The 23,004-nt window shown below is 45.5% G+C and overlaps 1 protein-coding gene across 1 annotated transcript in view; it reads right to left on the bottom strand.

Moving 5' to 3' along the window:
- LOC141108403 (histo-blood group ABO system transferase-like) overlaps positions 1–23,004 on the bottom strand; it is a 270,783-nt gene that overhangs the window by 118,409 nt on the left and 129,370 nt on the right. The window contains exon 2 of the mRNA XM_073599990.1: positions 1,917–1,992. Coding sequence (XP_073456091.1) covers positions 1,917–1,992 — 76 coding nt within the window. The remainder of the gene's footprint in view (positions 1–1,916; positions 1,993–23,004) is intronic.

The raw sequence follows: 23,004 nt of genomic DNA, 5'->3' as shown, positions 1-23,004 counted from the left end.
TTCCGCATGTTGCGGCTCAACACGGCCAGCTGCCGAAAAAAAGGCCCAGCGTGTCCCATGGCCACGTGCTGATGAGGATGCACCGTCTCCACGACCAGCACTAGACACAGAGCCTGCTTGCCCTCTCTTATTGGCTTGTGACTGTCTGCCTCTCCTTCTTGGCCTTCCAGACATACTAATGGCCTGTAGCTGCACTAAGCTGGGATAGAACACCAGTAATTTTCTTCAGGTAGCTTTATATACTGTAACCAGACAAGCCTGCCTGTCAGTAGGAAGATAACAGGAACTGATCTAGCTGAACACTGTGAGCAGGACGCACTGTACTAAATGTAAATAGTCTAGCTGCCTGACCGTGGTACTAATAAGATCAAATAGAACACCAGTAATTTTCTTCAGGTAGCTTTATATACTGTAACCAGACAAGCCTGACTGTCAGTAGGAAGATAACAGGAACGGATCTAGCTGAACACTGTGATCAGGACGCACTGTACTAAATGTAAATAGTCTAGCTGCCTGACCGTGGTACTAATAGGATCAAATAGAACACCAGTAATTTTCTTCAGGTAGCTTTATATACTGTAACCAGACAAGCCTGCCTGTCAGTAGGAAGATAACAGGAACGGATCTAGCTGAACACTGTGAGCAGGACGCACTGTACTAAATGTAAATAGTCTAGCTGCCTGACCGTGGTACTAATAGGATCAAATAGAACACCAGTAATTTTCTTCAGGTAGCTTTATATACTGTAACCAGACAAGCCTGCCTGTCAGTAGGAAGATAACAGGAACGGATCTAGCTGAACACTGTGAGCAGGACGCACTGTACTAAATGTAAATAGTCTAGCTGCCTGACCGTGGTACTAATAGGATCAAATAGAACACCAGTAATTTTCTTCAGGTAGCTTTATATACTGTAACCAGACAAGCCTGCCTGTCAGTAGGAAGATAACAGGAACGGATCTAGCTGAACACTGTGAGCAGGACGCACTGTACTAAATGTAAATAGTCTAGCTGCCTGACCGTGGTACTAATAGGATCAAATAGAACACCAGTAATTTTCTTCAGGTAGCTTTATATACTGTAACCAGACAAGCCTGCCTGTCAGTAGGAAGATAACAGGAACGGATCTAGCTGAACACTGTGAGCAGGACGCACTGTACTAAATGTAAATAGTCTAGCTGCCTGACCGTGGTACTAATAGGATCAAATAGAACACCAGTAATTTTCTTCAGGTAGCTTTATATACTGTAACCAGACAAGCCTGCCTGTCAGTAGGAAGATAACAGGAACGGATCTAGCTGAACACTGTGAGCAGGACGCACTGCACTAAATGTAAATAGTCTAGAAGATAACAGGAACGGATCTAGCTAAACTGAATACAGTGTATATATATATATATATATATGCAACACCTGGGATGCATATATATACACAATACACTGTAAGTGCAGCTAACTGACTGACTGTTCTGCCTAATCTATCTAACTCAAATCAAATGACACTGTCTGTCTCTCTCTCTCAATGAACGCCGGAACACACACTACACAGGGCCGCCGTGCAGGCGGCCTTATATAGTGTGGGGCGTGTACTAAATCCCCTGAGCCATAATTGGCCAAAGCCTCCTTGGCTTTGGCCAATTATGGCTCTTTGTTCAGGCGGCGCTGTGATTGGCCAAGCATGCGGGTCATAGTGCATGCTTGGCCAATCATCAGCAAGCAATGCACTGCCATGCCGCAGTGAATTATGGGCCGTGACGCGCCACACGAATTTGGCGCGAACGGCCCATATCATTCGCAATTCGGCGAACGGGCGAACAGCCGATGTTCGAGTCGAACATGGGTTCGACTCGAACACGAAGCTCATCCCTACAGCTGAGCATTGCCCTAACAAAGACATATATATTTTTACCAGACTCACCAGCCGAAGGCGATGATAAACACAGCTGTGATGAAGAGCATAGACAAAAAACACTTCTTTCTATTGCAATCTGTATCTGGAAAAAAAAGGGAATACTTTGTCAATTTCAGCATATACTGTACATTCTGTCAAGTACAGGGGTGCTGAGGGTACAGAGATGAGGGAATCCAGGTGATATGCAAGGTATTGCCATCTGTCGCACATCCTTGGAAATCAAATAGTACCCTAGCAGCTTAAATTGAGCTAAAATGTTGGGCGTGGCTACATGGGGTGTGGTTTAATAGAGTCTGAGATGACTTAAATAGGGTATGTACAGTGCGGAGTGTATGGCGGTGGGTATTATGTGCAGGAGAGGAGTGGGGTGTGTTTGGTGGTGGGTAGTATGTGCAGGAGAGGAGTACGGAGTGTACAGCAGTGGGTAGTATGTGCAGGGACAAGAGTGTATGGTGATGGGTATTATGTGCAGGTGAGGAGTGCAGAGTGTATGGAGGTGGGTATTATGTGCAGAAGAGGAGAGCGGCTTGTATAGGGGTGTGGGTATTATGTGCAGAAGAGGAGTGCGGAGTGTATGGAGGTGGGTATTATGTGCAGAAGAGGAGTGCGGAGTGTATGGAGGTGGATATTATGTGCAGAAGAGGAGTGTGAAGTGTATGGAGGTAGGTATTATGTTCAGAAGAGGAGTGCAGAGTGTATAGAGGTGGGTATTATGTGCAGAAGAGGAGTGCAGAGTGTATGGAGGTGGTATTATGTGCAGAAGAGGAGTGCGGAGTGTATGGAGGTGGTATTATGTGCAGAAGAGGAGTGCGGAGTGTATGGAGGTGGTATTATGTGCAGAAGAGGAGTGCGAGTGTATAGAGGTGGGTATTATGTGCAGAAGAGGAGTGCGGAGTGTATGGAGGTGGGTATTATATGCAGAAGAGGAGTGCAGAGTGTATAGAGGTGGGTATTATGTGCAGAAGAGGAGTGTGGAGTGTATGGAGGTGGGTATTATGTGCAGAAGAGGAGTGCAGAGTGTATGGAGGTGGGTATTATGTGCAGAAGAGGAGTGCGGAGTGTATGGAGGTGGGTAGTATCTGCAGGTGAGGAATGTGGAGTGTATGGAGGTAGGTATTATGTGCAGAAGAGGAGTGCGGAGTGTATGGAGGTGGCTATTATGTGTAGAAGAGGAGTGTGGAGTGTATGGAGGTGGGTATTATGTGTAGAAGAGGAGTGCGGAGTGTATGGAGGTGGGTATTATGTGCAGAAGAGGAGTGCGGAGTGTATGGAGGTGGGTAGTATCTGCAGGTGAGGAGTGCGGAGTGTATGGAGGTAGGTATTATGTGCAGAAGAGGAGTGCGGAGTGTATGGAGGTGGATATTATGTGTATAAGAGGAGTGCGGAGTGTATGGAGGTGGGTATTATGTGCAGAAGAGGAGTGCGGAGCGCATGCAGGTAGGTATTATGTGCAGAAGAGGAGTGCAGAGTGTATAGAGGTGGGTATTATGTGCAGAAGAGGAGTGCAGAGTGTATGGAGGTGGGTAGTATGTGCAGGTGAGGAATGTGGAGTGTATGGAGGTAGGTATTATGTGCAGAAGAGGAGTGCGGAGTGTATGGAGGTGGGTATTATGTGCAGAAGAGGAGTGCGGAGTGTATTGAGGTGGGTATTATGTGCAGAAGAGGAGTGCGGAGCGCATGCAGGTAGGTATTATGTGCAGAAGTGGAGTGCGGAGTGTATGGAGGTGGGTATTATGTGCAGAAGAGGAGTGCAGAGCGCATGCAGGTAGGTATTATGTGCAGAAGAGGAGTGCGGAGTGTATAGAGGTGGGTATTATGTGCAGAAGAGGAGTGCAGAGTGTATGGAGGTGGGTATTATGTGCAGAAGAGGAGTGCAGAGTGTATGGAGATGGGTAGTATGTGCAGGTGAGGAATGTGGAGTGTATGGAGGTGGGTAGTATCTGCAGAAGAGGAGTGCGGAGTGTATGGAGGTAGGTATTATGTGCAGAAGAGGAGTGCAGAGTGTATGGAGATGGATATTATGTGCAGAAGAGGAGTGCAGAGTGTATGGAGGTGGGTATTATGTGCAGAAGAGGAGTGCGGAGTGTATGGAGGTGGGTAGTATGTGCAGATGAGGAGTGTGGAGTGTATGGAGGTGGGTAGTATGTGCAAGTGAGGAGTGCGGAGTGTACAGTAGTGGGTATTATGTTCAGGATTGTGTCAGTAGGGCAGTGGACGCTGTCAGTAGTTCGTTATTTTTATTTTTTTAAGAATTTTTTTTACAATTTCATTTTTTAGTATTTTTTTTTTTTTTCATTTATTCAAAATGCTTTTTGGCGTCCATTGGATGGTGTCAATTATGAGTTTTTGTTGTGTTTTTAAAGTGCTGAAAAAAGCCTCAAGAAAGCCTGATAAATGCCCATATGGGAACGAGTGACACCTATTAGCTAAAGTATGCAGGCATAAGACATACCACCTATGCCACGCCCCCTTAAAGAAGAATTATACAAAAAAACAAAAAAAATAAGATTAGTTAATCCCACAGCTGCTTTTTTGCCACTACCATTCCTTTATAATGGAAAATTGTTATCACTTATCGTAATTTTCCTTTCCTGGCCCATCCTCATGTCAGCACATAACGGGTTAACACCTCCTTTGGAGCCCCCAATGACCACATGTTCCAAGCTGAATATAAAAGACAGCCCCTCCCCCAACTAAGATGTTTGATAACTTAGCCTGTGACAGGCCACTAGGGAAGGAGTCCTGTGCTGACGTGAGGATGGGCCAGGAAAGGAAAATTATGGTAAGTGATAACAATTTTCCATTTTCCTGGCCCATCCTCCCGTCAGCACACAACGGGATATACCATAGCCAATATAGGGTGGGAGAGAACAAATGAAAAGAGATACTGACAATCAAAGAAAAGCTGCTAAAGCCAGAAAGAATTGATCTCTCTTGTCCCCAACTTGCTGGTCGCATATTTAGTTTGTAAGGTTGAATGAAGACCGCACCAGACCTTCAAGCTAGCCCTTACTTATATCTTCCAAGCAATCCTGGCATAACTTCCCCAAAGGCTGCCACCCCTCTAGTCAAATAGGCTTGCAATTGTTTCAGAGCAGAAAAGCGTGCTTCCTGCATGCCAATCTAGTCACCCTGGTAACCCAAGAGTGGATGACTCTTAAAGGGCCTGATGGCTAAATGAAAAGATTGTACACGTTCCTGTTTTGACCAAGTACACTGTTAGTAACTTGACTATGTGTAAAAAAGCTGAAGTCTTCCTGCTGTGCACTCAGTGCCTCTCATGTGAAAACTCCAGAAAAACTGGGAAGTAGTCCCTCTGAAATTGGATACAACTTCAATATTTGTCTGAAGTAGTTGCTGTCAGAACTAGTTTTACATGAGGTACTTCAATGGAAAAGAAACCTATTGGAGCAAAAGGGTGCTCTCAGATCCAAGCCTAAGTCCCACAGAGGGAACCAGGATTTCAGTCAAGGTCATATGGATCGTCATCTGGAAGCATCATCTAGTCACTGGCTATTGCACCCATCTGCAACCTGTGAAAAGATAAGGTAGCGATCTGTACCTTAAATGGATTTGTATGCCAGACCAACCTCTAGCGCTGACTGTAAAATGTCAAGGATTTTGGCTACAGCAGGGAACACAGAGAAAGTTTTTGCTGAGCAGACAAAACAGACTTCTTTCATATCCTCTCCTATGTAGCGTTCATGGATGATCTTCTGGTCACCAGGTTCTGAACAACCTCAGATGAGAATCCCTGGACCTGTAGTGTAGCCTATTCCACAGCCAGGCTATTAAAAGTAGTCTTATTGGATTGGGGAGCTGTTACTGACCTTGCCATAAAGGATTTAATTTGGCCAGAGACAAAGATCAAACAGAGAATTCCATGGCACTTTGAAACTCTTGTCTGACGGAGTCTTTGCATTGGTATCCTGTTGCAAATATCAGAAAAAGACTTTTGGTGTCCCCTTTTTAGGCAATGTTGTCAACCCCTTGAAAATCTTGAAAGGCTTGCAATGCTAGAAAAAGGCTTTTTCCATTCAAGATACTTGGAGAGTCTGCGCTTCACCGCGCTCCAATGGCCTTGCACTTGTTACTTCAGATTGTGGACTCCCCAGCCCCAGAGACTGGCATCAGACTTCAGAATCATCCTATTGCCTGGGCTGAGAAGCATGCCCCTGAAAGAAGCGCCGTGGCCAAGTCCAAAATTTTAGTTTTTGTTGAATTTGTATAGGCACAAAGATTTTCAGATCCATAGACAGCCCAGCTCATAGGCTAAAGAAGGCAAATTGAAACTCCATCATGTGCCACCACTGCCAACAAGATCTTCAAAAAGATTCCTGGGGCTGTGCCGATTCTGTAAAAGGCAGACAACTGGAAGTGACCTCTGGCCATCGCAAATCTTACACACCTCTGGTGTTCGGCATTGATCGGTACATGGATGTATGAGTCGGCCAGTCAAATGATTCCAACTGGTCCTCCTGCTGAACTGTACCTGTAGCCGTCTGCATGGACTCTATCTTGAACCTCTTGATGTATATGAACACATTCCATTCCTTCAAACTGAAACAGGTCAGGAGGCTCCTGCCTTAGGTACTAGAAAAACTAGGGAGAAAGGCCCCCAGATGATTCTATGTTTTCGGCATTACTGGCTTAACGGCCTTGTAGCAGCAGGGCTTTTTTTCAGGGGGAACTTGGTGGAACTCAGTTCCACCACCTCTGGTTCAGACCCTTTGGTGCCTGCTCACCACAATCGCTTGTGAACACAGAAGCTCTGCACTCTCTATGTAATGCAATCCTGGTATTTAATGCCCCTTTAAGACCCTCCTACTGCTTTCATGAAATTTGACTGAACACCCACTATTTGATGTGATTTGTAGGGTGTGTGTAGGGGGAGGGGTCTTGTGGGGCCGTGGTTAAGTTCCAGCACCTATTGTTTGAGAAAAAAAGCCCTGCGTAGCAGTATAAAAATTTTGCAAACATTTTCTCTTCCGAGATCTGTTCTCCATTGTCCACCCACCTGTCTTCTGGAGCCACTGGTCTTTGGCGATTGTTGTCCAAACCCTCCAGAAGGAAGCTACAATCATCTACTCCACTTAGGCCCCCTGACCCCAACTGGAAGAGACTGGTTGGACGCACCTTTAAAAAGAGACTTTCCAGCCATCTTAGCAGCTTGCTCTGGACTTATTTTATGTCAAAAGTAACTCTGAGATACCTCCATTGTGATCTATTAAATCTGAAGCCTGTCCTATAAGATTTGACCTCCTACACCCTCTAAAGTTCAGTGGGCTTGAGTGAAGGATGGTGGCTTCCTCTTACTAGTCGGTGGCTACAGTCCAGACTTTTCCTCCTGTCATTCGCTTAATTGTGTTGTTCAGCGTTTGGCCGAACAATAACCTCCCATTATAGGAAATGTCGAAGGCTTGTGAAGTTCTGCCTGCCCTCCAGTGGCATAACCACAATGCTCTCCTAGCAGTGACTGAGTGCGCCAGCGCTTGTACTAGGTCTATCAAAAGCATCAACCAAAAGTCAGTTGCCAGGTTCCACTCTTTCCAGAAACTGTATCAAATCTTGCAGTTTCTAATGTTGAATGTAATGCCATTTCTGAAGTTAATATATCAAAGTTAACGCTATTGCTGGTTGGCAGGCAAAATCTGTCACTGTATAGATTCTGTGCAAGCCTGATGGCCAGATCACCACAGTTTCTGCATGAGTGTTTTTGATGCATTCTACATGCGTTTTGCCACTTTCCCGATGTGTTCCTATGAAGAAACAATGCAACCTTCTACTCTTGTTGATGGCATTAGAATGCGCTGTGCTCCTGTGAATTAAGTAATTGGAATCAAAGTTAAACACTATCCATGCGTTCTTGATGCAGAAATAAAAAAAACGCACTGGACTGCATCTGGTGTGAACAAGTCCATTGAAGGCAACTAAATTATAAAAAGGCAAAGACACTTGCTACACCGGACACAAGAGGGCAGCCACCACGCCTGGAAGTGCAGTGCATAAACATACAGCAGCCATTTTATCTGGATAAAGCTTAGGGAACCTGTTACTGTAAATTGGTCTTCTGACGAGGTCTCTCTAATCCTCCATCAATGAGCGATTTACGCTCTATCATTGTTGGGAAAAGACCATCCTCCAACGAGCAATTTACGCTTTGTCGTTATGGGAAAGGACCATCCTCCATCATAAGCGGTTTCCGCTCTGCAATTCTGGGAAAAGGCCATCCTCCATCATGAGCGATTTACACTCTGCCATTATTTGAAAAGGCCATCCTCCATCATGAGCGATTTACACTCTGCCATTATCGGAAAAGGTCATCCTCCATCACCGATTTATGATCTGCCATTATTGGAAAAGACCATCCTTCATGAATGAGCTATTTACGCTCTATCGTTATGGGTGTTGCTTGTGGCATGGATATTTGCAGCATACTTTCTGCTACAGCCGCCTTAATAGGTCTTAGAGTTTTGCACAACCCCCATCCTTGTGAGGCAACCTGTGCAATTTCATTGCTCTGCCACTGTAGACTGCATGCAGGCCCAAAATGCACCCTGAGCTGGGCAAGGCATCTTCTATCATGCTGGCATAAACGCATGTGTCAATTTCCTGGATTCTGTCCCTTCACTGGGTAAGTGGAAATAACTCCTTCAGAGTGTATTGACCACATGCTTAATGAATGTGACAACCTGTTAGGTGTCGTCATCCTGTGATCGTTGGCGGGTCTTATGTTTTTTGGAGCGTTTGTGTTCAGGGTTTCTGCTCCCAAAATAATGCAAAACACCTTGATTTGCATATTTTCCTTGGGCACTCTTTTAAGAGCCATATCCCACATTGCCCCCTCCTACCTTTGCTAATCTTCTGTGCCACTAACAGGTGTGGCAAGCTCATATTTGCACAAAATATATGGAGAAAAGCATCTTACCTCTCACCAAAAAAACATGGAACCCTGTCTCTTTAAGAGCCATCTGCCTTCATCCATTCACCTCAGAAGTCTCTGCAGGTGAGCTTCAGGCAGCATTTCCAAAGGCAGACATCAGGCACAGTCCGAGTCTGAGACAAAAACCAGTCAGACTGTCAAACACAGCATAGCAGGGGAGCCAGGAGAGCACATCCAGAGACAGACAGGAGACTCAGCCAGATTCTGAGGTAAGTCCTTTACCTGGCAGGACTGCAGAGAGAGAGGGAGAGAAGCCCTCCCAACTGCAGACCTCCAAAATCAGTTACACCATTGCATGGCGTCTGGCGGTTCCCATCTTGTGCTCCCCATCTCCCCACACTCTGTGACACCATTCACAGCCACTCTCAGACTGATAATAAAGCCAGCAGAGCAGTGCAGTGTGCTGCATATAAAAAGACAGGAAAAAAATCCCAAAGGGAGAGGCAATGATGACATTGCAGAGCTCTTATAATACCACACCTGTATAATATATCAATGCTGTTTAAGCATTATTTTGCCCGCAGCCTTGGCACCAGGGACCTCAGTTTTTAGAAAGATTTACTTTCAGCATTCTGGGTCTTCCAACTCCATGAAAGGCTGAACATGGAGGGGTAGGTTCGGCAGGGGGGATGCAGCAAAAAAGGTGTGTATATGTAATGATAGATCATGTGACACTTAGTTTGCACACAGGTGGACATCATTGCACTAATAATTTGACTTCTGAAGGTAATTGGTTGCACCAGAGCTTTTTATGGGCTTCATAACAAAGGGGGTGAATACATACGCACATGCCAATTATCAGTATTTCTGAAAATTATTATGTATATATTTTTCTAATTTTACTTCACCAACTTAGACTATTGTGTTCTGATCCATGACATATAATTCAGATTAAAAAAACATTGAACTAAAGGCTGTAATGTAACAAAATAGGTAAAAAGCCAAGGGGGAGGGGGTGAATACTTTTGCAAGGTACTGTACATGGGGTACATGGATATTGAAAATTGAGTAAAAATTATATACAGGTATCAATGGGCTGGATGAAAAGGATCCAAACAAAGATCTTGATTTCTACGCGATTCACTAGACTTAGCTTCCTCAGGAGATCCTATATCATTGTGAGAGTAAATTATAATTGTTCACAAGTCGTTACAAGTTTCCATAAAGTGCATATCTTTAAATGTAACAATATTACATCTAGTGATAGTGCTTCACAATTGTCAAATACTCATATTTAAGTAAAATGGGAGAGGGTTTAGGGATGCTCACTCTTATGCTGAATGGTACAGACCAATCCAGGAGGTTATGTTTCGGAGCACCAGAACTACATACCAGGTTGTGGGGAAACATTTATGATATGTTTTTGATAGAGGTGCACCGAATGGAGATTTTGGTTCCAAAACCAAAACCGAAAATGCAAGATGCACTTGGCCGAAAATTTATATTTTCATATATATAATTGTATTCTGCAGTCTCTGACCAGTGCCCATCAGATGCAGTCTACCAGTGCCCATCAGATGCAGCCCACCAGTGCCCATCAGATGCAGCCTACCAGTGCCCATCAGATGCAGCCCACCAGTGCCCATCAGATGCAGCCCACCAGTGCCCATCAGATAGAGCAGCAATCTCTTGCTGTGTCAAGTAGCTGGATTTGAATTGCCCGGGCCGAGCAGCCGCAGTAACAAAGTCCCGCCTCCTATGATAGAAGTACGGAGACTTCTGGTGATGCCATTTCTTGGATTTTGGATTGTAAATCTCGGATTGCACGGCGTTTTATATGCTTGTCATGAAAGACTAACATGTGAGTGGATATTATTTTATAATAAAACCTTTTAAAATGATATCACGCCATGTATGCTCTATTTCTTATTCCATGAGTATGTCTAACTATTGGGGACATGTGGAAGAGGATAAAGATACATCTATGAAAGATATTTCACCAGTACAGGCGATCTTTACATGGATAACTTTTGAGTGAGGGCACAGGAAGAAGGGGAGAACAGCACTTTCATCACCTTTGCCATATAATTCTGCACAGATACCACTTCAAACCAATCATCGTGATATTGAGCTCCTTGATGTCATCATGAAGGAGTGAAAGAGGGCTCCAGTGGGTTCTTTTTACAATATTACTGTTTTTGGTGGGGTATCCACCACATTTTCTGGTTGAGCCTGATGATATGCTAACTCAGTATTTACTGAGAAAAAAACAGCATAATCCATTTGGATATAGGTGTGTAGGGGACACAGTCTTCCCTTACTAGTCCTTGAGTGTTTGCTTTCCCTCCTCTTCTCTTCCCCTTTCCCCTTCCTGTTTCCCTCATATCCATGTTCCACCATCGGATGAGATTAGCCCAGGTGGACTATTGATTTTTGATTAGCCCTATGAGGAGCCCTTTTGGGGTGGATGAATCTGTGACCACTTAGGTGTAAGTTTTGAGTGATCTACCCACTTTTATTTTATTATTTTTTAGTGTGCATCACTGGGTCACTCACTAATATGACATTCCATAATGAAGGTGTAGAAGAAGAAATCAGAGCAGTCTTTAATCGAGATGAACAAAATGTATCTGGTCGAGAAACTGATTTAGAGAAATTGTTCAGAAAGCACAGTAATCTAACAAAAAAACATTTAAAGAGGAATGGAACATTGTCTCCTTATACACGGCTGGATCAGCTTGGTGCCTGCTTAGAGGCACTATAACATGTAAGTTTAACTGTGTGGGTTTTTTAACTTTTTTAATAAAATAATAGTTATAAACTACACTATGATGGCTATCCATATGTCTTTATGAGAACTAATAGAGCAAGAGGCATTAGTATACTCAGGGCTTTTTTGCTCAGAAAATAGGTGCAGGAACTCAACCATGACCCCCCCCCCCAAAAAAAAACCCCCCCCCCCCCCCACACTCACACCTTTCAATGTGGGAGGGTCTTAAAGGGGCATTAAATATCAAGAGTGCAATATGTACAGAGTGCAGAGTTCTGGAGGGGTTACACAGAGAGTGCCGAGTTCAGGGGTGCGCTATGTCCGTAGTGCAGAGTTCAGGGGTGCACTAAATACATAGTGCAGAATTCAGTCTTCTTCCACAACTGCTTACCTCTGCATCCCCATCCACCTCTCACTTTCACTCCTCTTCTGCTGACCTTGGTGTGCAATCCCCCCACTGCCCCCACCCCATTTTCTCCCTTCTTAAATGCTCCACCATCTTCCACTTGTCTTACTTTTGTTGCTGTATTCAGCGGGGGTGTTGGCATCTGCACTGCACCCCAGGCACCTGCATCTCCCTTGTCCCCATCCTGCACTCAGTGGGAGCTGATCAGGAGATCAGATCTGTGGGAGCCATTGGGAGACAAGCGGTCACTTGTAAACACAGAAGCTGAACTTCTGTTTTTACAAGTGACAGTGGTGAGCAGGGAGCGGAGGGCCTGCTGACTAACAAAGAAGAGAGGACCAAGGAGGAGCACAAGGGAATGATCTCCCTCAGTCCAAACAGTGGCTACTATGGATATGGTGGGCAGTAACGGGAGAATAGTGTATGTTAAAAAATCTTTATAAAAGTTTATTTGAATAATCTAAAATGTACAAAAATAACTCTGACAATTAGATACATGCATGGAGCTGATCCACCAGACACAAATGAATGGGCCCGTCCGGTGCAGGCAGCACAGGGTACGCCCATTAACCAGCAACACAAAAAACAACAAACAGTAACACACATATAAACACCTAAAGAAAACATGTATAGTGCAGGCGCCTGTGATCCCACAGATGCATAAGGTCCCTATGGCCAATCGCCAAGTCAAAGGAAATAAAGAAATTATATATGAAAATTAACGGAGGAACCTTATGCATGTGTGGTCCCCTGGGGAGATGGGGAAAGTGGGATGAGTATAACCTGGATGTTATCTAACTCAGGGCTCACTGAAAAACATCCACAATAGCTATGTTAATGCTAAATCTTGGTAAACGGGTCAGGGGGACTTTTATGATGTATATAGCATGCGCATGCACAAATCATATATTTTCACCTAAGTCCATTCCTGAACTATATTGGGTGAATATGTAATTCAGAGAGTCTCTGTAGAGTGTGGGGAATAGTAAAACCGCACAGTATAATGGGTACTATTGTCACCAAAAGCAAATCACATAACAACTCAGAGTGGCTGATAAATACATAGTGTGTAACAATGACGTTGCGAAACGCGTCAACGTAATCAAGATGTGCAGACGCCGACTCAGTCATCTCCCCTAGTGAGTTGGAGACGGGGATTGTTTACAGTGGAAGTTTGAATCCTGAAACCGCCATACAAACGGGGAAGTAATTTACCGTATGAGCACAGCTGCAGCCCGCATCCATGGACGAGAGGATTTCCGCTTACTGTGAGCTCAGATGATACAGCATATCACAACCGGCATTGACAACGTAGATGAGGAAATCACTGAGTAGGGGAGCAACCGGAATACATGAGATGCTGCTTTGATCCCCGCACAACCGAGAGGTGGTAATGTAACCCCTTCAGCTCCTGAATACAGTTGATATCCTCAATCTTTGATATTCGATGTGGCATTGCCCTGACTAATGTGGACAGTAGGATAATATACAGTGACATTCTGTCTCGTACAGGTTTATAATATACCTATAACACACCAACAGTTCTGGGCAATATCCAGCCACTCTGAGTTGTTATGTGATTTGCTTTTGGTGACAATAGTACCCATTATACTGTGCGGTTTTACTATTCCCCACACTCTACAGAGACTCTCTGAATTACATATTCACCCAATATACTTCAGGAATGGACTTTGGTGAAAATATATGATTTGTGCATGCGCATGCTATATACATGATAAAAGTCCCCCTGACCCGTTTACCAAGATTTAGCATTAACATTGCTATTGTGGATGTTTTTCAGTGAGCCCTGAGTTAGATAACATCCAGGTTATACTCATCCCACTTTCCCAATCTCCCCAGGGGACCACACATGCATAAGGTTCCTCCGTTAATTTTCATATATAATTACTTTATTTCCTTTGACTTGGCGACTGGCCATAGGGACCTTATGCATCTGTGGGATCACAGGCGCCTGCACTATACATGTTTTCTTTAAGTGTTTATATGTGTGTTATGCCCCGTACACACGGTCGGATTTTCCAATGGAAAATGTCCTATCGGAGCGTGTTGTCGGAAATTCCGACCGTGTGTGGGCTCCATCGGACATTTTCCATCGGATTTTCCGACACACAAAGTTGGAGAGCAGGAGATAAAATTTTCCGACAACAAAATCCGTTGTCGGAAATTCCGATCGTGTGTACACAAATCCGACGGACAAAGTGCCACGCATGCTCGAAATAAATAAAGAGATGAAAGCTATTGGCCACTGCCCCGTTTATAGTCCCGACGTACGTGTTTTACGTCACCGCATTCAGAACGATCGGATTTTCCGACAACTTTGTGTGATCATGTGTATGCAAGACAAGTTTGAGCCAACATCCGTCGGAAAAAATCCTAGGATTTTGTTGTCGGAATGTCTGAACAAAGTTCGACCGTGTGTACGCCCTATTACTGTTTGTTGTTTTTGTGTTGCTGGTTAATGGGCGTACCCTGTGCTGCATGCACCGGACGGGCCCATTCATTTGTGTCTGGTGGATCAGCTCCATGCATGTATCTAATTGTCAGAGTTATTTTTGTACATTTTAGATTATTCAAATAAACTTTTATAAAGATTTTTTAACATACACTATTCTCCCGTTACTGCCCACCATATCCATAGTAGTCACTGTTTGGACTGAGGGAGATCACTCCCTTGTGCTCCTCCTTGGTCCTCTCTTCTCTTCTTTGTTAGTATGCTTGTTTAGGGTTACGGATACGGCCTCTATACTTGAGGAGAGGCATTGGGTGAGAAATTGTGATTGTGTGATTTATAATAAGGCGTGTACTTCTAGGGTGGTCCCCCTTTCTTCCTTCTCTAGCGGAGGGCCTGAGCCAGAGGTGGTGGAACTGAGTTCCACCAAGTTTCAGTTGAAAAAAAGCCCCGAGTATACTGCTTGGGAAGGCGGCTGCTGGATCCATCAAAAACGGAGAGGTTATCCTAAACAAATGCACCAAAGGCGCATATTTTGATATATCTGGTGAGTGGCCATTACACTAGGTGGTGGTGAAGTCACGTTAAGTGGTGGAAGTTGAAGCACTAAGTATTGAGACGGGATGTCATTATTGCACAGGAGTGATCACTCACTGAGGACATTCATTGTATTGTGGTGTACACATACTGTATATGTTGAGGATATTGGTTGTACTGTGTTGCACACATACATGTTGATAATTTGAGACCTAATGGATAGAGAGTAATATTGGCACATAATATTCTTTTGGTTAATAATATATACATATATATATATATATATATATATATATATATATATATATATATTGTAATGTTTGGGGGACCAGCTAGATCGCAGGACACAGGCTTTTCACTCAAAAGGAGATTTATTGAACTTAAATAGCTTTACAGCAGCAAAAACAAAAGAAAAAAGTTTTAGTCTCACCGACTTGCAAAGTCCAGAACTGCTATCGCAGTTAAACAGTCCTTAATTTCTGTTGCAGCTAGCTTCCCCTGGCAGGAGACTTCCAGGCAGGACACTGCTATTCACTTTTGTTGCTGCACAACAAACACCATCCACCATCCACATTCTCCTTTACACTCCTCCACCATCCACTCCAACTTCCTGTCTTGTTTTAAACCCACTTCCTCTGACAGGTGAGTTAACCCTTTTTGTTCCCTTAAAGGGACCACAGTCCAAACAGAGGGGAAACATAGCGTCCTTCCAGGACCCAGCCACGGCGTCCTGTACATATCCCCCCCCTGTGCCCCAACGCCATGGAGGTGGAGGCAACAGTGGAGCTCAAACAATGGACTCGGGAAAGGGCATCTGCATTTTGATGCAGTCTCCCGGGCCTATGCTCCACTACAAATTTAAATTCCTGGAGTGCCAGGAACCACCGAGTAACCCTGGCATTATTCCCTTTACCCTGTCTCAACCATGTTAAAGGGGCATGGTCAGAAATCAGCCTAAACTTCCTCCCCAAAAGGTAATATCTGAGGGATTCCAGAGCCCACTTAATGGCCAGACACTCTCGTTCAATTATAGCGTAGTTTTTTTCCGCTGGTGTTAACTTCCTACTGAGGAAGACTACTGGGTGCTCCTCTCCATTAATAACCTGTGACAACACTGCTCCCAATCCTACATCAGAAGCATCAGTTTGGACAACAAACTCTTTTGAAAAATTGGGTGCTACCATTACAGGGTGTTGGCACAGTGCCGACTTGAGCTCCAAAAAGGCCTTCTCAGCGTCTGCATTCCACTCCACCATGACCGATTTCCGACCCTTAGTCAGATCGGTCAATGGAGCCGCCAACGTGGCAAAGTTGGGTACAAACCTCCTGTAGTATCCCACCATGCCCAAGAATGCACGTACCTGCTTTTTTGTGAGGGGACGGGGCCAACTCTGTATAGCCTCTACCTTGCTGACCTGAGGTTTCACCACCCCTCTACCCACGATATAGCCCAGGTATTTCACCTCCTCCATTCCCAAAGCACATTTTTCAGGGTTTATTGTAAACCCCTCCTTCCAAAGAGAGTCCAGCACTGCCTGGACTTTGGGCAAGTGTGATTCCCAGTCTCTGCTAAAAATGACTATGTCGTCCAAGTACACTGAGGCATATTTCTGGTGAGGTCGTAAAATCCTATCCATTGCTCGCTGGAATGTGGCTGGAGCAGTTTGCAATCCAAAAGGCATCCTTTTGTACTGAAAACTCCCCTCTGGGGTAGAAAAAGCAGTTTTCTCTCTAGCAGCCTTAGTCAACGGGATTTGCCAATATCCCTTGGTAAGGTCTAATGTAGTGATATACCTGGCTGGACCTAGTCTCTCAATAAGCTCATCTACCCGGGGCATGGGGTAGGCATCAAACCGTGAAACTTCATTAAGTTTCCGAAAATCATTGCAGAATCGCAGAGTCCCGTTGGGCTTCGGTACCAACACAATCGGGCTCAACCACTCACTCTGAGATTCCTCAATAATCTCCAGGTCTAACATCTTCTTCACTTCCTCTGAAACAGCCTTCCTTTGGGCCTCTGGGATGCGGTAGGGCCGGACAAAAACTTTGACTCCTGGTTCCGTGATGATATCATGCTCTATGGTACTCGTGAGCCCTGGCAAGTCTGAAAATTTTTCTTTATTTCTCTGCAAGAACTCCTTTGCCTGCTGGCTTTGGGTTTTAGACAGGGTATTTGCTACTTGGACACTCTCCACCCCAACCCGAGGCTCCAATCTTGCACTAGCCAGGGAGGTCACTGGTTCCCTCTCTGTCCAGGGCTTTAACAAGTTTACATGATATATTTGATAGGGTTTCCTCTTACCCGGTTGGTGGATTTTATAATTCACCTCTCCCACTTTTTCTACAACTTCAAAGGGGCCTTGCCACCTGGCTAAGAATTTACTTTCCACAGTGGGAATCAACACCGCTACTCGATCCCCCACTTGGAAATTCCTTATTTTAGCAGCCCTATTATAGACTCGTCGTTGGGCCTCCTGAGCTTTTTGTAAATGTTCCTTGACTAGTGGCAACACAGTTCGGATCCTCTCCTGCATTTGGGAAACATATTCAAGAACACTCTTATGCTGACTAGGTTCACATTCCCATTCCTCCTTAACAAAATCCAGTAGTCCGCGAGGTCTCCGCCCATATACCAACTCGAAGGGCGAAAACCCAGTGGAGGCCTGGGGCACTTCCCGGATAGCAAACAGGAGAGCTGGTAACAGACAGTCCCAGTCTTTCCCATCCCTTTGTACAACTCTCTTAAGCATAGATTTAAGGGTCTTATTAAAGCGTTCCACTAACCCATCCGTTTGGGGATGGTAGACCGATGTGCGCAGCTGTTTAATCCGGAAGAGCTTACACACGTCGGCCATAACTCTCGACATAAACGGGGTGCCCTGGTCCGTTAGTATTTCCTTGGGAAAACCAGTCCGTGTAAACAACTGGAATAATTCCCGGGCAATAGCCTTAGAGGAGGTATTTCGCAGGGGTAGCGCCTCAGGATATCGGGTGGCATAGTCGAGAATCACCAGTATGTAGGAGTGACCTCGAGCCGACTTCACCAAGGGACCTACTATATCCATGGCTATCCTTTCAAATGGGACCTCAATTATGGGCAGAGGGACCAAAGGATTCCGGAAGTGGGTCACCGGAGCGGTCAACTGACAGGTGGGACAAGAGGTACAGTATCTCCTTACCTCTGCTTTCAGACCTGGCCAGTAAAACCGGTCGGTGATCCGTGCCTCCGTCTTTTCAACTCCCAGGTGTCCCCCTAAAACATCATCATGGGCCAGGTCCAGGACCTTGCGTCTATACTGTTGGGGTACCAATAATTGCTCTACCACATTTTCTCTCACTTTGGTAACCCGATAAAGCAATTCATTACATATTGCAAAGTGTGGCCACCGCTCATTCGCACCTGGCTCTTGGGGAACCCCATTTAATACTACCACCTGTTCCCGTGCATGGGCCAAAGTGGGGTCCTGCATCTGGGCAGCACCAAATGCCCCCTGCGGAACACCCAAATCCGGCAGGGCAGGGGTAACGGCCACTTCCTCATCCTCTTCCCCCAGCATTACCTGAAGTGGGAAAGGTTCCCCCCCCTCTTCAGTGTTCAGGTAGGTCTGTGAACCACACATTTTGACACCCTTAATAACATCAGCACTACTTTCATCACCATTAACCAAATCATTAGCATTTTCAAGAACATTCGGCATTTCAGGGTTATTTCTCTCATCCGCAGGAACAGAGGGACTAGTTTCTCCCCAGTCTCTGGACCGTTCAGGTAGTTCTCCTTGTCCCCACAGTTTTGCAAATAACGGACAGTCTCGTCCTATGATAACATCATGTACCAAGTTTTTTACCACCCCCACCTCTTGAGTACCAGTGCCACATGCTGCGGAGATGGTCACCGAGATGAGAGGGTACTCTCTAGTGTCCCCGTGAATGCACACCACCCGTAAAGTTTTTCTTACCGGACCGATCTTCCCAATCACTCTAGGATGGATCAGGGTTACCATGCTTCCGGAGTCCAGCAAAGCCCGGGCAGGGAGGTGGTTCACTTGGACTTCACACTCGAATTTCTCTTCTCCAAGATCCATATGTGTTGTACATGCTTTATGGGCATAAAAAGACCCCCTCCGAAGAACCCCGCATTCCATGGGCTCCTCTTGCAGTGGGCAGTGGGCCCGGGTATGGCCCCAGGAATGACATCGCCAACATTGTACATCCCCTCCTCTCCGAACAGGAACAGGTCGCTGAGAAGGTATCGGGAGTGACTCTTGACCTTCTGGGGTGTTGGTTCCAGGGCTCCAGGGAACGTCCTTTCGAAGGGCAGCAGTCGAACGAATAGGCCGTGGCAGACTGGGTCCTTGGCGCTTGGTAGGGCCAAGCAGATCCTCCACCACTGTGTATCGTTCTACCATCTCGACAAGGAGGTTCACTGTTTTGGGGTCTCCATGGCTGACCCACCGTTGAAGGTCGTCTGGCAGTGACCTTAGGTATCGGTCCAGCACGACCCGCTCCACGATTTGGAGGCCAGACAACATTTCGGGCTGCAGCCATTTTTTTACCAGTTGCACCAGGTCATGCATTTGAGACCGTGGTGGACGATCTGGACGATACTTCCATTGGTGCACTCGTTGGGCCCGAACAGCTGTAGTTACCCCCAAACGAGCCAATATTTCTGCCTTTAATTTTTGATAGTCTTTAGCGTGATCTGGTGGCAGGTCGAAGTAGGCTTTTTGCGGATCTCCGGTTAGGAAAGGAGCAATTAGGCCGGCCCACTGGTCCTGGGGCCACCCTTCTCTCTCTGCCGTCCTCTCAAATGTAGCAAGAAATGCCTCTACATCATCACTCAGGGACAATTTCTGCAAAAAATGGCTTGCCCTCACGGTCACCTGGTTGCCAGGGGCAACAGCCGCTTGCTCACGGCCCTGAGAAAGCTGCTGCACTACTTCTTTTAAGGCAGTCACTTGAGCCTGCATAACCTCTTGCTGGGTCGCTTGCTGGGCTGCCAACTGGGCCACCAACAGGCGAGTGTTTTCTTGCTGTACCTCATGGCGAGTCTGCGCTTGTATATTAGCCAAGGACAGCTGTTTAATTAGCTCCTCCATTGCTTCAGCTTTCAAGGTTTGTGCGGCTTTAACCCAGGACATAAATCCACTGTTCTGTCCCTTTAAATGTCAGTTTTAAGTCCAATACACAAAAAAAAAAAAAAAAAAAAACAGCAAGAAAAATGCCTGTTACTCTGTCCTGCCCGCATTCGAGCACCACTTGTAATGTTTGGGGGACCAGCTAGATCGCAGGACACAGGCTTTTCACTCAAAAGGAGATTTATTGAACTTAAATAGCTTTACAGCAGCAAAAACAAAAGAAAAAGGTTTTAGTCTCACCAACTTGCAAAGTCCAGAACTGCTATCGCAGTTAAACAGTCCTTAATTTCTGTTGCAGCTAGCTTCCCCTGGCAGGAGACTTCCAGGCAGGACACTGCTATTCACTTTTGTTGCTGCACAACAAACACCATCCACCATCCACATTCTCCTTTACACTCCTCCACCATCCACTCCAACTTCCTGTCTTGTTTTAAACCCACTTCCTCTGACAGGTGAGTTAACCCTTTTTGTTCCCTTAAAGGGACCACAGTCCAAACAGAGGGGAAACATAGCGTCCTTCCAGGACCCAGCCACGGCGTCCTGTACAATATATATATATATATATATATATATATATATATATATATATTTAGATATGTTTTTTGATATTTGGCACTTGCACTTTTTTAATGATCAGCTGCTGGCAATGCCACAAGGTATTCTCAACAGTGGTATTGTTGTCATAAGGATCTTATGTAGGGAGATTTGTTTCATCTCTGTGTATCATCTGAGGCTGTTCACGTCACTGGGTATATGTGAGGGTTTACATCCACTTTAAGAGTGCACGAATATAACATCCCCACGTTTTATATAACTCCTAAAGTCCACAAAAATCGAGGCAAACCACCTAGATGCCCTATCATTTCAGGGATAGGTGGCCCTTTAGAAAGAGTAGGGAAATATGTGGATAAACGCATTAAGCATCTAGTTGCAGAGTTACCATCCTTTGTTCTAGACTCAGCAGATATACTACGTAGACTGAAGGATCTTAGTGTACCAGAGGATTGTGTCCTGGCAGGGATTAATGTTGAGTCTATTTCATTCTGGACCTCAATAAGAGCAAAAAAAATATTTATCTTACCTATAAGATGGATGTCCCGAAAATTGAATTTCTGGACTTGATGATTAGTAAAGGGGGTACCAGAGAGGACTAAAATGTTCAGAAAACCAACAGCAGTTAACACCCTTCTTCACACCACCAGCCATCATCCATGGCCCCTACTTAGGGTTATCCCCACGGGGCAGTTCCTGAGTATACGCAGGAACTGCTTCAACCTCAGGGACTTCTATTAGGAATGTAAAGAGCTTAGACACAGATTCAAGGCACGTGGCTATCCTTACTCTGTGATTAGACATGGGATGAAGAAGGCATTACATAAAAGTAGGGAATGTACCCTTGGCCTTGAACACAACACAAACAGTTCCTCGTCCAAACAAAAACCTGATAGAATAGGAATTGTTACTACCTATGGGACACATTGGAACCATCTTAAAACAGTTTTGAACAAACACTGGCACATCCTCCTCCTTGACCACAGAAATTCTGGGACCTAGACCAAACCTAATAGCAAAATGGGCTCCTACTATAGGTGACATTCTAGTTAGGCACGAATATACGTGTACAAAACCACAGGCTTGCTAAATGGCATGTACCCTTGTGGGCACTGCAGTATATGCAAACATGTGGTTAAGACAAATATATAGATGATGACTAATACTTATTATTGTAATTATTAGTGTTAACAAAGTCCACAGAGTACTTGCAAATAATACAATAATCAGAAGCCTTCAGAGTCCTATTCAAAATACTTAGTCTTTTTCTGTCATAGCAAACATAGAGACAGTCAGTGGCGTTGCTATGGGGGTGCGGGAGGGAACGTCTCGCACCGGGTGACACCCACCATAGGGGTGACACAGCAGCCCCACCTGGGTGTTCATCTGCAGGCATGAGGCATGCTGTAAGTTACTGCACACTGTCACTACATAGAGTCCTAACCTGCCCTATACCACCTTAACCTGCCCTATACCACCCCAACCTACCCTGTGCCACCCTAATCTGCCCTGTACCACCCCTACCTGCCAATATACCACCCCAACCTGTCCTATACTACCTCAACCTGCCCTGTACCACCCTAATCTGCCCTGTACCACCCTAAATTGCCCTATACCACCCCAACCTGCCCTATAACACCTTAACCTGCCCTATACCACCCCTACCTGCCAATATACCACCCCTACCTGCCAATATACCACCCCTACCTGCCAATATACTACCCCAACCTGCCATATACCACCTCAACCTGCCCTGTGCCACCCTAACCTGCCCTGTGCCACCCTAACCTGCCCTATACCACCCTAACCTGCCCTATACCACCCCAACCTGGGAATATACCACTCCAGCCTGCCCTATACCACCCCAACCTGCCCTATACCACCCTAGCCTGCCCTATACCACCCCAACCTGCTACTATACCACTCTTTACTACCCTAACCTGCCCTATACCACCCCAACCTGCCACTATACCACGCTATACTACCCTAACCTGCCACAATACCACCCTAGGCTGCCACTATACCACCCTATACTAATCCAAACTGGCACTATACCACCCTATACTATCATTTACAGGGGCCAGTTTGGGGCGTGCCCCGTGACTGTGCACTGCCTGCAGCCAGGAGGGGGGTGACACCATGTTTTACTAGAGCTAGAACAGTTGCAGTCATTAAATTGTTTAGATATTTCCTGTATTGTTCAAACCCTTGCCAACCGCACTATAGCCAAATGGTGGCTACAGCACGGTCAGACAGTTCTGGGAGAGCATCATATGACATCCTCCCATGATCGCGCCTGCAGCAGCATGCTCTGTGATTGCCATGTCCTTGGGACACAGCT

This window comes from Aquarana catesbeiana, linkage group LG09 (assembly GCF_042186555.1).
Source record: "Aquarana catesbeiana isolate 2022-GZ linkage group LG09, ASM4218655v1, whole genome shotgun sequence".
Classification (NCBI taxonomy): Eukaryota; Metazoa; Chordata; class Amphibia; order Anura; family Ranidae; genus Aquarana; species Aquarana catesbeiana.
This window is presented reverse-complemented; position numbering and strand designations above follow the sequence as displayed.